Below are 14,912 nucleotides of genomic sequence, written 5' to 3'. Positions count from 1 at the left end.
GGGTGGGTGGGTGGGGGGGGGGGGGATTGTTGCGTGAGCACAACTCGTATGCACTGCGGCGGGCACTTTGAGCGCAATGGGCGCTCTTCCGTGCTGCCTCAGCCCGAAGCCCCACGGAGCTATCCCGCGAGCTCAAGCCGGTGGACGGGAGAAGGTGGGCTGTGTGCGGGCGGCGCTGGGTGGTGTCGCGTGCGCGCAGCCGTGAGCGCCAAGTGGTCTTCGCGCCGGGTTGAACCCTCCCTTCCTCGCGCACCTTAATCTTGCTGGCGGGGTCAAACTTCTCCAGCTTGACGCTAAACGCCGTCTTCTCTGGCGCTGCCGCCTCCTCCGCTGCCGGCGGCGGCGTCGCACCCGCCGCCGGCGCAGCGCCCGCTGCCGGCATCATCATCGCGTCTGATATGCCGAGTCGCTCCTGATTACGCGGGTGGAGGTGAGGGAGAGTGAGAGGAGAGGGAGACTGGGCGCCGTGACGCTCCTGTGAGCAGACTCCCTGTCCAGGGCTCGAGAGGGGAGGGGGAGGGGAGGGAGGCGGCCGCGGCGGCGGGAGTTGAAGGGTGGGTCGGCGTAGGTGGTCCGGCGCGCGGCCGCGGCGATAGTGCTGGTGGTGTTGAGCGTGTGCTTGCGGCCGTGAATGCTTGGCGGTGATGGCGCGTGCCTTGAGGGCGTCGGTGAGTTGCGCCGCTTCGAGGAGGCTAAGAGAGGCGATCTGGTCGACAAGATCCTTGATCTTGGGATCCATATCCTCCTCCGCGCTGCTCGACCGCAGCCGCACCGCCCCCAGTGGCTGCACCCGTGCCGCCGCCCGCTGCAGGGCCGTGGCTGCACGCCCCCGCTGCACGCCCCCGCCTGCGCAGGCCCCTGCCAGCACGCCCACGCCCCGCCGCGCTGCCGCACTGTTCAACGCAAGCGCTCGCAGAGGCAATGGCCCGACAGACACGACGCGCACGCGAACATGCGACATGTCGGAGATGCAAACAAAGAAACTCGGTGTAAAATGTTAAAGAAAAAAAGTACCGTATTCGGTACTACCTCCAGTATAGTAGTCTTTGTTAGTATCGAGGTCTCGCGAGTTTTGGGGGTTCTCGGCGCCGCTAACAGCGCTGCGAGCAGCGCGATGCCACGGCGCTCGGCCTGCTGAGAGAAGAGCTTCCCGGACGGCAGTGACAAGTTACCCGACATCAATCGTCGACGGCAACCTCGAGAACTGCGCCTCCAAAGTCGCCCAGATTCGCCTCTCGCGGCGCGCTGAGTTAGTATCGCCGGTGCGCCAGCAGGCTCTGCTCCACAGCAGGGCATGCCCGACTGGCTCCTGCTAGCCGTGCGTCCTGGTGGCATCCATTGCCAGCTCAGGTAGCCTCAGGAGGTCGCCTCGCGCACGACGCGGCGTCGCACAGCACCGCTCAGCGTTACTACCGAGTTAGTATCGTCGACCCACAGAGACTGCTCTTCTGTAGGTGGAGCCGACAAACGCCGGCCGGATCGGCGCCGCCGCCCCCATCGCCGCCGCCGGGGCGGCGGCGGCCTCGGCGGACCATCCGGCGCGCCGCGCGCCCGTCGGGGAGGTGTTCACCACCCCTGGCTCCTCACCCCGCCACGCCTTCGTGCGGACGCCGTGGCACCCACCTCAGGCGCCGCTCGGACTCGGTTGACGGCCACCCAAGTGCTTGGCTCGTGCCAAGCCGACCGGCAGGCGATTCCCAGTCACTGCTAGGCTAATCTCGGGCTGTCCTGCGTCAGTGTGGTGCCGTGAGGGGCGCCGCCCCCAAAACTACGATCGTTAGTACCGTGTAGGGGCAGTGCATTTAATTCTGTCAAAAATCCAAATCTGCTCCGTGGAGCTTATTGGGCTAGGATCATACGTCCGGGAGACCCCCCATGCGTGCCGTAACGATCGACAGCGATCTGGCTACTCTGTTCACGTTCACACCTCGTAAACCCCCCACATAACCCCGATACAGGAGGTAGTTTATCTCGGCTTCTCCAAATGAACCAAGCATCAGCACCGTGAGGTGTGATACATTAACCAAAGAGAGATGGCGCAGCCGGAGGGCTGGCGCCGTCAGAGAGGATGGAGCGGCCACAGAGGTGGCGCGGCATCAGGTCCCATGAGCAGGGAGAGAGCGCAGCGAGAGCGCCGCGCATGAGGAGCAAGGGCCAAGCGCGCTCGCGAAAGTAGGCGGCGAAAGCGCGCGCCAGCTGAAGTGCAAGTTTGGTGTTCACAGCAGCGGAGGCTGAGTGAAGACCGCATGCGATGTGCGCGAGGGCACACGAGAGGGACTCAGGAGAGGTATCCGTGAGTACCCTACGATAAACTAGTGGCCTACCACGAGTTGGGGCCCCATCCCAATCGTTATCGGCGGATAATCCCCGTGTGGCGGCGGCGTGCCGTCCTCCCATCCCTCCCTTGGGTTGTCTGTTTTCTTTCTTTCTTTCTGCCTCTGTGTGTGTGTGTGTGTGTGTTGTGTGAAAGCGCCATCGCAACTGCCATGTCGGCATGTTGTGGGCGTGCTCTCGCCCCGCTGGCGGCGCGGTCTAGTGCCGCGGCTCCCAGCCCTTCTGTGGGCCCGCGGCGGCTCGCCGCCGCGGTTCGGCACAATGTGATCGGTCCGGGTTCATCCCGGCGTGCAGCCAGTGCCGCTTCTTCGCCGAAATGTTCCTCAACCTGTTTGTCGACAAAGTTGTGCCCGGGAGTTAAATGTAAGCCGCGGCCGAGTTTTTTTCCCACCACCATCGAGGGGTCCCGTACCATGCGGAATCGACCCTATCAAGTGCTCAAGTGCTCAAGAAGAGAACACTTGCGCCCCCTCGCTCCCAACCCATCCACCTCGCCGAGTGCCGAGCCGTCGCAGAATTTTTTTGGCCCCAAGTTCCATGATTGCCTTGGGGGGCAACTTGGGGGGGCGCCCCCCAGGATTGCCTTTGCTTGGGGATTGCCTTTGGAAGAAAGAAAGAAAAGAGAGAACGCAAGGGAGGGATTAGAGGACGGCACGCCGCCACCACACAGGGATTTTAAGGAGAGGAGTGTGGTGCTAGCCGTCGCCCACCCTCGGGCGTCTCCACCGTACTTTAGCAGCGAACTTTTCTTTTGCACATCTTCCTTTTGTGGTGTTGGTGTACGCAATAACGGGACAGGGTAGTCGTTCTCTCTAGCTCCCCTTCTAGCTCTTAGCATGAGCTGCGCCCTGTGTCCGACCCCTTTTGCGCAGCAACACCTTAAATTTTTAGGCCCTCCAAATTCGGGTCGGAGCGTAGGTAGCGGAGTGGGCCCCGAGTTTGAAAAGGGCGACGGACGCTTGCGTCCTAGCCTCCAACAACGCCTCCCCGGCGCAGAGGGGCCCCCGGAGGGATGCTCAACCGCTCCACGCCACGCCGCTTGGGCGGTCCTATTCCCAGCTCCGCTGCGTGGCGTGCGTTGTCTTTCGCACATTCAGGTATGTTGACTCTCGCTGTGGCGCCGCTCGCCACGCCGTCAGAGTCCGACTGCGCGGCTTGGGCTGCGAGCGGGGAATGCGCCGCAAACCACGAGTACATGCGATCAAACTGTAAGAGCGCCTGCGACTGGAACGAATGCTTGGAGCGGTCAGTCGAATGCGAAGCGGCACCGCACACGCTGTCGGTCGTCTGCCCGGGCCTGTGCAGCAGCTCCGATGCCATCACCTCGCTGCCGCTGCCGTGCGATGCTGATCAGGCCCGCTGCGATTCGCGGAAATTTCAGCTCGAGGCGAGCGGAGGTCGGAAGCTCAAGGCGTGCGTGCGCTGGGCTGAGTCGGAGGAGTGCGACAAAAATGCAGAGTACATGCTCAGCGCGTGCCCGCTTGCATGTGCGGAAAGGTCCGCCGCCAAGTGCGCTCGCTGGGCTGCTGCTGGTGAGTGCGAGACCAACGGTGCGTGGATGCGGCACGGGCCTTGCGCACGGGCGTGCGACGCCTCGATCGGCCGCGTGGCCTGCGATGCGGCGGCCTGCGCCTCGATCCACAGCGACCACGGCTGTGCCCTCCAAAGCAGTGGCAACGGCACGGTCAGGCGCCGACGCGTGAACCCGCCCGGCTACAATGAGACGGTGGAGCTCTCGGTGCGAAACGATGGCGCGGCGACGCTGCAGCTGTTCTATGCTGCCGAGGACGGCACGGAGACGGGCTACGGCGTCGTGCCCCCTGGGGCCCGCCTCGGGCAGGGCACCGTGGTGACGCACGACTGGCGACTCCGCCGCGACCTCGACTTGCTCCGCAGGTGCGTCTTGCTTCAACCGTAGGTTGGGCACGTGTGGCGGCTGCGCGAGGTGGTTCCAACGGGCTTGAGCCGGCAGCAGCAGCGCGGCAGGCTGGTTCGTGAGCTGGTCGCGGGCGTCGTCTCTGTCGCGCAGTGCGCTTGCGAGGCCCACTTGCGTCCCGCCGCCGACTACCCGCCTACCGGCGCACAGGAGGGCGCTCACCACGCCCCATGAGCCCGTTTCTCGTTCCGCACTGGGAGCTCCGTAACGCAGGAGGGCGTCAACTCGAGCTCCCTCTTGCTCCTTGCTTCTGGGCTCGCGCAGCGGGCTGCCGCGTACCGTTGGAATGGCGCGCGCCGTTAGCGTCGGGGCGACGATCCAGGAGTGCTCTCCACTTGTCATCCTTGCACACGTAGGCTCCCACCACTTGCGGCTTGGCACCCTCGTGCCGCGAGGCTACCGGCACGAGGGCAGCAGCGAGTTGCTTGTGCGCCAGGTCTGGCCCGGCGATTTGGTCACCGTGGTGCTCGACCCACCGCCCTCCGAAACTTCCGCGGGCGGCGAGAAGGTCTCGCCGGCAGGAAGCGAGCCGCCCCTCGAGGACCGAAGCGCCATGAGCGAATTGCCACAGGGCCGCGTCGTCCTCCAGCATTTGGCCACCGACCTCGTGGTGGAAGAGTGCGCCGCCCCGGTGGCTCCGGTCCGGCACGCTGGCAGCCGTCCTGCTCAGTCGGCATCAGCGGAACGCGAGCAGGCTCAGGGTCTCCGTCCCCGTCCCTGCCCATGTGCAAGCGCGCCCCAGGTTTGATTGCCCACACTTTAGGTGCAATCGCTCGAGCGGAGGCGCCAGAGGCTGCAGGAAAACAACCAACAGCTGCGTTCGCATCTGCAACGGCTGCAACGGCTCGACGAGAGCGCGCGCAAGGCTGACAACTCCAGCAAGGCGGCTGGCTTGGCTACGGATCTACCGGCCGTCTTGCTCGACGAGTACTCTGCTGGCACGGCCGAGGCCTCTGCGCTCCTCGGTGCTCTCGAGGCCAGCAAACAGGCGCACGCGAATGCGGACGCCAGTGCGCGCCAGCGTCACCGGGGCGCGCGGAGGGCCAGAAAGCGAGTGCAGCCCACTAGTGAGCCGCGACGACGCCAGGTGGTGGACCCGCGTGCGCAGGCGCACGACGAGTTGTAGAGAGGGCGCACACGCAGGGGCCCGTCGACACACGGTTTTTGCACGCAGTGTAAAGTGTGATGATCTTAGTGTATCTCATGTCTGTGCATTTCAGCCCGGTCTCAACTCTCATAACGGCCACCCGCACGTGCGTGTCTTTCCCTCTCAGCTGTGCGAGCGACGCGTCAGGATCCGCACTAGAGCTGTTTAAGCTTTAACGTTGGGAGCTGAACAGTGTTGCTAGTGTGTTAACAGTAACAACAGAACAACAGTGGGGCTCCCCAACAACAGTAGCTAACGTTAGGCCGGCTGAACAACAATAAGGAAGGCCTGGCAGTGACCCACGACGACCTCCAGCGTCCAGTGCGGGTAATAGCTACTGGGCTGGGTTTTTAGGCATTGTGGGGTTGGCACTCCCATCGACCCTCATGACCTCCTGCGGTCTCTGAGATGGACACCAGTGGGTGTGGGACCACAGCCAGGATACACTCGAAGGCTGGGTAAGCAGTAGAGGTCGATACTCGACGCGTCCCACATGGTCTGTGTCGCTGTCGGCACGCTGTCGACAGGACGTCGAGCGACACCGGTGGCAGTGCCACCCAGGAGTGGTCGGGCGGTCTCCCGTCATGAGAGAGCCACCATGTGATCCGTATGATGATTCCTGGCAACCGCCTCAGTCAACTTTCGTCACAGTTCCCGCTCTGAGAGGAGCTGCGGGTCAGTTCGACAGCTGGAGCTGTGTCGCCGGCGTGCGGCGGCCTGCCTCCGGAGGTGCCTCTGAGGTGGACATTTGTTGGTCACCGTGAGAGAACGCGTTTGAATTTTCACTCCGGAACTTCAACTGAGCACGCGCACCGGCCAGGGCTACAATAGTGCCAGTGAGGCGGAGGCGCGAGTCGGAAGGCCGCGACCGTGATTTGGTCCCGTCATTTTCCTACAATCGCTGTGAACCCAGCCACGTAATACCCGAAATACCCGGGGAAACCCAGGTATTTTTGGGTTTTACCCGGGGGTTTTGCCATTGGTTCTGCTTGCTGGCCGCTGAACAACAGTAACAACAGTAACAAACAGTAACAGCATGGGCTGGGGTGAACACTTGAACAACGTTAAGGATTTCAGCCAACAAAGTTAATGTTAAACAGCTCTAATCCGCACAGCCGTTTCTGCGGAGGCAGCTCCTCCTGGCCAGAGCTGCAGGCCGGCGCCGCCGGCTGCGGCGGGACAGCGGGCGGGCTGGGCGGGCCGGCCGGCAGCGTCGCCTGGTAGAGCGGCCCGATCCTGGGCTCGCTGCTCGGGTAAGAGCTCTCCCGCTTGGAGGACCGGAGGTAGCGTAGGTCGGGGACGCGCGGCGGCGGCTTGAGCAGCGCCTTGAGGCGTCGCTCGGACACCTTCTCAGTCGAGCCGTCGTGCCACTCGATTGTGAACCGCTGCGCCCGGGCGCTTACCGCCGCCACCTCGCCGTCGAGCTGCCGCCCGTTGCGGCACTTTGTCACCTCTCTGCCCTCATACCAGTCCAGGGGAGCGGCCTGGACGGCGACGGCCGTCAGTACGACCGATCAGGTCGGAGTTTTCTGATGGTTGGAGGGTCTATCTGTATGTACTCCTCGAGATCTTTCCAAATCTGCCCTCTGATTAACCTAGCTTAATCGGGAAGTCGGTGCTAATAGAGACTAATAGAGCCGGGCCCCGTTTCCGCACTGCGGCGCGGCGCACGGTGCCTCCGGGGGGCCCCGCGCCGGCCCAGAGTCGGTGGCGTGACCGATGACTACGCTTCGCTGACGGATCACCTCGACGGGATGGACCCCCACGGCGTCCCTCCTACCAACGCCGCCCAGCTTGCGGCCAATGCCATGCACGTGAATGGCGAAAACCCCGCCGTTGGCCCTGCGTGGAAGAGCGAGCAGGCGTTCAAGAACCGCTCGTCAAAGGCGATTGCTGCGCTACGCCAGCACATCGTCTCAGTACCGCTCGCAGCGCTCGCTGGCTGGAGCTCGACGCGATTGCGGCGCGGATGCGTCGCGATCTCGGCGATCCTGACCCGGGCGCTGACCCCGTCGAGCTGTTCTTGTCGAGGCCGGAGGGCCTCGGTGCGCGCGGGGCGGCCGCGGAGGCGGCGTTTAGGCGGCTCTCGATCGAGGAGCGTGACGAGGTGGTCCCGGCGCTGGGTGGCGGAGTTCGAGGCCGGGGGAGCGGAAGGGGCTGCGCTGCTGGCACGCTGGGCGTGGTTCTGTTGGCGGTGTCCCATTCATTCCCAGGGTGGGAGGATTGGGTGAGGGAGGCGGGTGCTCCTCTGGGAGGAGGCCCTGGAGGAGGAGTTGCGACGGTGATCGCGGATTTGACCATCCGCCTGACTACCATTCTGACGACGCCTTCTGTGGAGGACGGCTTCTATGAGGACTGAGGCATGTTGTGCGAGTATATGGGACAAAAGCGTCGAAAATGTCCGAAAAAGCGTGTCTCCAGTTTGTTGCAGCTCCGCAGCCAGCGCGGGCTGCCGGGACGCACCGCTTGCTGGATCTGTGCACTCCCTGGGACCCAGGGAGTGCACAGATCCAACAGGAGTGAGTAGACTCGACGCCGTACTCGAGATGGAGCTGCAGAAAGTACGCCGCCGAGCGTGCCACCGACGGCGTCCCGGCGGCGGTGATGGAGTGTGAGACCTGAGGCTGCGGAGGTGACGCCTGAGGTACCGGCCCGTGCACAGCGACTCAGCCGGCGACCGCCACGGGCTCAGACGAGACTTGTCGACTCGTTACGGCTCAGCTTCACCGTGGTCATCGGGCGTCTGTCCACGTCAGGACCACCCATACAGCTCGCGGGTTTGAGGTCGCAAGAACCAAGATGGTGGCGTTTGGACATCCCAACCATCACACAAGACAGCCTGTAGGTGATGGCGGGACGGCGCAGTGTTTGTGGCACTCGGCAGTAGGCACCCGCGGCACGGCCCCGCTGTCGGCTCTCACGGGCTGCGGAACCGGCCCCAGAGGGAGCCGGTCCGGGCGAGTGTGGCAGCTCCTGCGCTAGTATGGGCACCCTCTATCATAGCACTACTGATCCTGGTCATTAGAGCTGCCAGGGATAGCGTCAGGAGCCGGTAGGAGTCAAAACCTCTCATATTTGAGACATCGTGTCCCATATACGGCTCTACTCGCACAACGAGCCACTGACCCCTTCGCATTTGGAGCACTTGGAGTGCAGTCGGCAACATAAATAAATAGAGCAGACAACCCCTGGTGGGATTAGGGCAGCAACCCGACGGGCAGACCCCGCCCCGCTCGGAGGGCGTGCACCACACAGCACACACATTATCTAGGCACTGCACGGCTCCTTGGGATTTCTGGGGAGTTGGGACGTGTGTGCGTGCGTGTGTGTGAGAGAGATTTTTATTAACCAACAAGAAATCACGACTCTCACAGTGATTTGGGCTCGGCAGCTTGTTAGCCCTCAGCCGAAGCTGGGGCCGGTCCCGTAGCCGAGAGAGCCCGCGCCGTGAGTTCGACGCGGTCGGGAGGCCTTGCGGAGAGGCCAGCGAGGTGGCGATCGCTGTACTTCATGGTCGTCATCAAGTGACCGGCTGACAAGCCAGAGGTCGATACTCTGGACGACCCATAGGATGCCACGAATGCCTGAAGGAGAGGGAGGCGAGGCCAGAGGCAGGCTCAGCTGCTCTCGGGTGATCCCGCTTTGGAGGCTGAAGGACCCGATGGTCCTGTCACATTCGCGTTCCGAGTCGTGGGGGTAGAAGAATTCGAGTAGAAATCGAGTCAGCACTTCCTTGTAGTACAGCGGACCGCCAGGCTCGCCGGCAGCATCCGCAGGGAGGCAGCATATCAGGCGCCAGTCTTCTGGAGAGCTTGACAGCTGCGGCCGCGATGGCGGAGTCGGCCGCGGTTCGAGCGAGCAGCTTTTGGCTGCGGGTTCGAATCGCGGAAGGCTCATGCCCTCGCGGAGCGACGCGGGTCGCGCGGCGTGCGCGTGTGCGAAATGCGACAAAAGACGAAAGACGACAGGCGCCTGAGCGCTGTACGCCTGAACTTTTGGATACCCATCACTGAGCCGACAATGCTACGGGTAGCCCCAGGGTGGCGCCCACCCCCTTCCCCTCGGGCACTTGCCTGCGCCCTCGCGCACTAGCCCACGCCCTGCCCCGCAAGATCTCACTCCATCCCGGCCTGCGGCATACCTCGGCACCCCCTTGCACGGAATCTGAGCGTGAGGGAATCTGAGTGTGAGGGAATCTGAGCGTGAGGGAACCTGGGCAGTGCCGCGTAGTGCGGCGTGCGCGGACGCCGCCGCGGCCGCTCGATCCATCTCGGCCTCTCGGATTGCCTCCTCCCGTTTTCTTGCTCTGTCTGCCGCCGGCACGAACCTCTCCGGGCTGCCTCGTGCCCTTCCTGGCAAGATCCGCGTCGGGGCCGGCCGATCCACCGGTGCCGCCCCGGCTCGGGGTGCGCTCGCCTGTTGCGACGGCTGCTCCCCCCTCGCCGCCACCCCGTATCCTTGTCTCCTCTTCTCACGGACCACAGGGGCTGCACAACAAAAGCACACAAACACCCCTTGCCCCTGCATGGCGTGGCACAGGCGCGTCCTCATCCCCTCCTCCGCTTCCCCTTCCACCCGTTCAGAAATCCATTCCAGGATGGCGCTAACCACCTCCTCAGCCACCTTCGTAGCCGCAGGTCCGTCCACCAGGGCGACCGCACTGGGACGCGGGCAGACGGCACTGGGACCTCTCTTTCCCTGACGTCTCGTACGGCATCATCCGGCCGGTAGGGTTGACGACTCCCACCTCCAGGTCCTCCTCCCCTTCCCGATGCAGGATGTTGACGTCCCCTCTCCAGCCAAGGGATCCGTGTATCCGGGGCGAGAAAATTCTTCTTTTCTGGCAGCAGCGCGCCAGAGCCTGCGACACCTGCTGCGCGATGCTTTCGCGATCCGTCGCCGCCGCGTCGCGCGCGCCCGCGCTCTCTCGCGCGCTGGCGCGCACCGCGGCGCCCGCGCTGCAGCCGCGAGCGGCGCTGGCGCGCACCGCGGCGCCAGCGCTGCGCAGCTTCGCCTCCACCACCTTCCTGAGCGAGGAAGAGGTGACCGACAGGGTCCTGGGCTGCGTAAAGACGTTTGATAAGGTGCACCCCGAGCAGGTCACTGTCAAGGCGCACTTCCTCAACGACTTGGGGCTTGACAGCCTGGACACGGTCGAGGTGGTGATGGCGTTCGAGGACGAGTTTGTCATTGAGATTCAAGACGCCGACGCTGAAAAGATCCTGACGTGCGAGGACGCGATCAAGTACATTATGACGCACCCGACCGCCAAGTAGGACGCGGGCCCGCGCACCCTGCCCGTGCGGCCTCGGCGGCGGGGGCGGCGGCCTGTGCCGCGCCCACGCAGGCAGAGCAGCGGCCGGTCCTGGCTCTGGCGCGCGCGCTGCCGGCCGGTGCCTCTCAATGTCATCCGCGGGCGCGCGGTGTGTGTCCCCCGTGCGGCAGAGGCCTGGCGCCCTGACTCCGCGGGCACCGGCAGCTCAGCGCAGTCTGCCGCGTTGCGCCTGCGCAGGCTCCGGGACTCGCACGGGGGGTCGTCGGGGCGCGCCCCGCGCCCCGGGTTCGTTGTAGAGTGCGCGCGTGTCCGTGGTGGTTATGGAGTGTGTGAGGGTGGTTTTTTTCTTCTGTTCGTCTTAGTATCTCTTGGAGCACTTGGAGTGCAGTCCTCAAAAGCTCAACCTCACATCCAGGGCCGGGGAGCTAAGAAGCGCACCCAGCGGGCCGGATGATCGGTATCGGGCTACGGGCTAGAGAGCCCTAGCCCTGGGGGGGTGCGCGTTCGCAGGGAAAGGGCCGTAAAGTAAACACGGTCCTACGCAGGTTAGCGCCGCGTACCGCGGCTCACACATTTCTCGCCGCACATTGCTCTCTCCGCAGTACACAGCTCAGCAAGCAGGCGTCGCACCGCTCTCTGGCCCGAGTCCCACCCCTTCCCCCTCCCCTGCACACTCCCCTCGCCTCCCCTCGCCCCTCGGCCGCGGCCCGCCCGCTCACTCACTCCCGGAGGGACTCGGAGCCGCCATTCGCCGCACGCCTGGGCCGCGCCCCGCCGCCGCGTCTTGCTCTCGGCGGCGGCCAGTGAGCGCCGCCTTTGCAACTCGCGTCAGATGGCGTGCGCCGGCGGAGGCACCTGCTACGGCGACGTTTACGAAAACTGGAGCGAGGTTCTCTCCGACATCAACCCGTACGCGTTTGCCTTTGTCGGCACCGGCCTCGCCATTGGCCTGTCCGTTCTCGGCGCCGCGTGGGGAATCTTCATCACGGGCTCGTCGCTGCTCGGCGCCGCCGTACGCGCTCCGCGCATCACCTCAAAGAACCTGATCAGGCGCAGCGCATCGCACGCGCGTAGTCTGCTCGCGCACCTCACGCCGGGCCCGCTCACGCTCCTCCATCTGGCCCGTGCGCAGCGTCATCTTCTGCGAGGCGGTGGCCATCTATGGCGTCATCGTCTCCATCATCTTGCAGTCAAAGATCGAGCACAACGAGCCCGCAGGCACCGTCGCAGAAGGGGGGGGGGGTGACGAGCAAGGCGGGCATTTGGGCGCCCCAACCGCCTCCTCATCCCCCCCCCCCCCCCCCGCCGACTCCCGCGCAGTCATTCGTGCGAAGCCGGACGTCGTGAACACCATCGCCATGAATGCGGGCTACTCGATGTTCTGGGCACTCCACACACACACACACACACACACACACACACACACACACACACACACACACACACACACACACACACACACACTCACGCACCGCAAACTCGCCCCCGTCCGACCGCCATGCACAGCGCCGATACGTGCCTGCGTAGGCGGGGGTTTGCTGCGGGATCGGCAACCTCGCTTGCGGCGTGTGCGTTGGAATCTGCGGCAGCGGATGCGCGCTCGCCGATGCCCAAAACGGCGCGCTGTTCGTCAAGATCCTCGTCATCGAGATCTTCGCCTCGGCGCTGGGCATCTTCGCCATCATCGTGGCAATCATCATGTCCACCACAGCCAGCTTCAAGGTCGAGTAGAGTGGCGGCGGCGGCGGCGGCGGCGGCAGGCATGCCCGCGACGCTACACCCCGCCACCTGGCGGCGGGCTCGCCTAGACCCGCGCTATCCGCCCCGTCTCTCGCCCCCGTCTCTCGAAAGCTCCCGTACAACTCGTACCCAGATTCCGGCGGCCCTCGCATTGGCACTGGCGTGCGCCCTCCGCCCTCGTCTGCGACGGCTCTGGGCTGCCGCGGGGCGGCACTGTCAGGGGTTTGTGTTTGTCGAGCGTTGCGCTGCTAGCTGCGGGGAGCGCGGTCGTCGTTGCGCCCCCCACAACCCACACGCGCAGCTCATAAACCATAATGGTTAATGCAATGAAATTGGGGAAAATGCTTTAAACCAAAGTCCTCGGCACGGTGCCATCCCCTCTGCCCAGGGCCCAGCTGCCGCAAGGCGGTCAGGCGGTGGCGCGGAGCGACACACCACTCGGAGGGTTGAGGAGGGCTAGGTGCGATTTCTATTAAGAGTTGACTCACACGCTAGGAACCACTCGGCCCACCCACAGGCCCAATCTCAAGTGGCGGCGCTCCGCGCCTGTGCAGCGGCGCGCTCCGCGCGTGTTCTGCAGCGGCGCGCTCCGCGCGTGTCTCTGGGCGCCACATGCGGCCGTCGCCGTGCCCTTCATCAACCGTGCGCTCGAGAACTGGGGCGGGCTCAACTGGGAAGACCGCTTTCACCACAACGACAGGTCACATGTACAGAGGGGCGGCATTGGAGCTTCGCTGCAGCGGGGTGTGGTCATGACGCGGAAGAAGGCAGAGACACAGCGTCTGCCAGACGCGTGCTACGACGTCAGGCCAGCTTCGAAGCAGCGTGGCCACAACTGACTGCCACAGACTGTCTTCATGTGTCTAGACTCTACCGGTACCGCGGTGCGCTCCGCGCGGTATCTAGCCAGCGCGCTCCGCGCGTGTGTCTAGCTAGCGCGCTCCGCGCGTGTGTCCGGCTAGCGCGCTCCGCGCGTGTGTCCGGCACCAGCGCGCTCCGCGCGCACGATAATGCAGTGCCTACACTTGTAGGCACTGAAAGCTTGTTTCTGCAGCTTGGTCCCCCCCCCGCCCCCCCGCGCCCCCCGGCCCTCTCTGTGCTCTGTCCACTGGACCTCTCTGAACCTCTCCGGACTATAGAGTCTAGACATGTGCGCTACAACATTGCCTGGGGTTGGGGTGGTGAGGGCTGAGGCTCTGTCCTAGGCGGCTCTGTCGGGGCATGTGGTGGCTTTTTGCCATTTGTGGTGGAGTCTGGGAGATCGAGATGAGGTCCGTGCGGGTGAGGGGTAAAGTAGTGTGGGTCGCCGGCTCTCGCCAGCCTTCTGCAGGCATCCTAAGTTCGGCAGCTCAGCCCCCTCTGTGCCAGGGATCGCGCGGGGCGCACGCAGCACGCCCTGTGTTCTTCTGCGCGAGATCTAGTCCCTGGTTCACCAAGGCGCTCCCTATTAGGCTATAGGGTATAGGGAGGTCAGCTCAGCCGCGTTCCTTGTAGTGTGATGCCTTTACCTTCTCTCGGAAAAGTTATTTAGCCCCACCCCGGTTTCGGACATCGGAACGATTGGACGGTGACGAGACACGACGTGAGCGGACCTAATCGCCACGCGACGAGACACGACGTGAGCGGACCTAATCGCCACGCGACGAGACACGACGTGAGCGGACCTAATCGCCACGCGACGAGACACGACGTGAGCGGACCTAATCGCCACGCGACGAGAAACGCCGGAGCGGACCGAATCGGTTTCGCCACGCGACGAGACACGAGACACGACGTGAGCGGACCTAATCGCCACGCGACGAGACACGACGTGAGCGGACCTAATCGCCACGCGACGAGACTCGACGTGAGCGCCGGAGCGGACCGAATCGGTTTCGCCACGCGACGGGACACGACGTGAGCGGACCTAATCGCCACGCGACGAGGACACGACGTGAGCGGACCTAATCGCCACGCGACGAGACACGCCGGAGCGGACCGAATCGGTTTCGCCACGCGACGAGACGACGTGAGCGGACCTAATCGCCACGCGACGAGACACGCCGGAGCGGACCTAATCGCCACGCGACAACCGGACGGAGCGTGAGCGGACCTAATCGCCACGCGACAACCACATGAGCCCGTGACATACGGCACGAGCCGTGACATACTGCAGAGCAGCTGGCCTTGCATTCCAGCAAAGGGGGGACCGAACCCCACCAAGCCCGGGGCTGCTACGGCCGCCACCCTCCTACCGGGCAACGACCCCAACTTCGTCGATGGGCCTTTTGAGACTCACTGGAATCGACTTCCCCGGCAATCGGCGCGATGGGCCTTATTTGGGCGCCGACGCTCGGGGTCGTCTGGCAACGGCACCGGGAGCTCGAGACGCAGCTCTCGGGGCCAGCCAACCCAGGAGTCGATTTTAGGACCAATCTCAATGACAATCTATATCAACATGAACGACGGGGACTCGGACGCGATGGATAATCGGAGATAGC

At 64.3% G+C, this 14,912-nt stretch overlaps 6 protein-coding genes across 6 annotated transcripts in view; 3 read left to right on the top strand and 3 right to left on the bottom strand.

Annotated features, from left to right (window-relative positions):
- EMIHUDRAFT_455557 (hypothetical protein) overlaps window positions 1-837 on the bottom strand; it is a 1,662-nt gene extending 825 nt beyond the window's left edge. The window contains exons 1-2 of the mRNA XM_005787045.1: window positions 656-837; window positions 252-412 (exon numbers count right to left, since the gene is read on the bottom strand). Coding sequence (XP_005787102.1) covers window positions 252-412; window positions 656-739 — 245 coding nt within the window. The 5' untranslated portion in view covers window positions 740-837. The remainder of the gene's footprint in view (window positions 1-251; window positions 413-655) is intronic.
- Window positions 838-3,433: 2,596 nt separating this feature from the next.
- On the top strand, window positions 3,434-5,449 carry EMIHUDRAFT_111209 (hypothetical protein; the record flags this gene model as incomplete). Its single annotated transcript, XM_005787044.1, has 4 exons — window positions 3,434-4,230; window positions 4,484-4,901; window positions 5,034-5,280; window positions 5,379-5,449. The coding sequence occupies 4 exons, from the start codon at window positions 3,434-3,436 to the stop codon at window positions 5,447-5,449; spliced, it is 1,533 nt and encodes a 510-aa protein (XP_005787101.1).
- Window positions 5,450-6,519: 1,070 nt separating this feature from the next.
- Window positions 6,520-7,329, bottom strand: EMIHUDRAFT_228459 (hypothetical protein; the record flags this gene model as incomplete). Its single annotated transcript, XM_005787043.1, has 3 exons — window positions 6,520-6,538; window positions 6,696-6,901; window positions 7,198-7,329. 3 exons carry the CDS (start codon window positions 7,327-7,329, stop codon window positions 6,520-6,522), a joined length of 357 nt encoding a protein of 118 aa, XP_005787100.1.
- Window positions 7,330-8,747: 1,418 nt separating this feature from the next.
- EMIHUDRAFT_441230 (hypothetical protein) lies at window positions 8,748-9,416 on the bottom strand. Its single transcript, XM_005787042.1, has one exon. The coding sequence runs from the start codon at window positions 9,312-9,314 to the stop codon at window positions 8,820-8,822; it is 495 nt and encodes a 164-aa protein (XP_005787099.1). The 5' UTR covers window positions 9,315-9,416; the 3' UTR covers window positions 8,748-8,819.
- Window positions 9,417-10,276: 860 nt separating this feature from the next.
- Window positions 10,277-11,074, top strand: EMIHUDRAFT_441229 (putative mitochondrial acyl carrier protein). Its single transcript, XM_005787041.1, has one exon. It carries the CDS (start codon window positions 10,298-10,300, stop codon window positions 10,691-10,693), a length of 396 nt encoding a protein of 131 aa, XP_005787098.1. The 5' UTR covers window positions 10,277-10,297; the 3' UTR covers window positions 10,694-11,074.
- Window positions 11,075-11,524: 450 nt separating this feature from the next.
- On the top strand, window positions 11,525-12,423 carry ATPVc (vacuolar H+-ATPase V0 sector, subunits c; the record flags this gene model as incomplete). The annotated part of the gene is made up of 3 exons (XM_005787052.1): window positions 11,525-11,765; window positions 11,825-11,934; window positions 12,220-12,423. The coding sequence occupies 3 exons, from the start codon at window positions 11,525-11,527 to the stop codon at window positions 12,421-12,423; spliced, it is 555 nt and encodes a 184-aa protein (XP_005787109.1).
- Between the last annotated feature and the right edge of the window lie 2,489 nt (window positions 12,424-14,912).

Source organism: Emiliania huxleyi (genome assembly GCF_000372725.1).
Source record: "Emiliania huxleyi CCMP1516 chromosome Unknown EMIHUscaffold_147, whole genome shotgun sequence".
NCBI classification, from domain to species: domain Eukaryota; phylum Haptophyta; order Isochrysidales; family Noelaerhabdaceae; genus Emiliania; species Emiliania huxleyi.
This window is presented reverse-complemented; position numbering and strand designations above follow the sequence as displayed.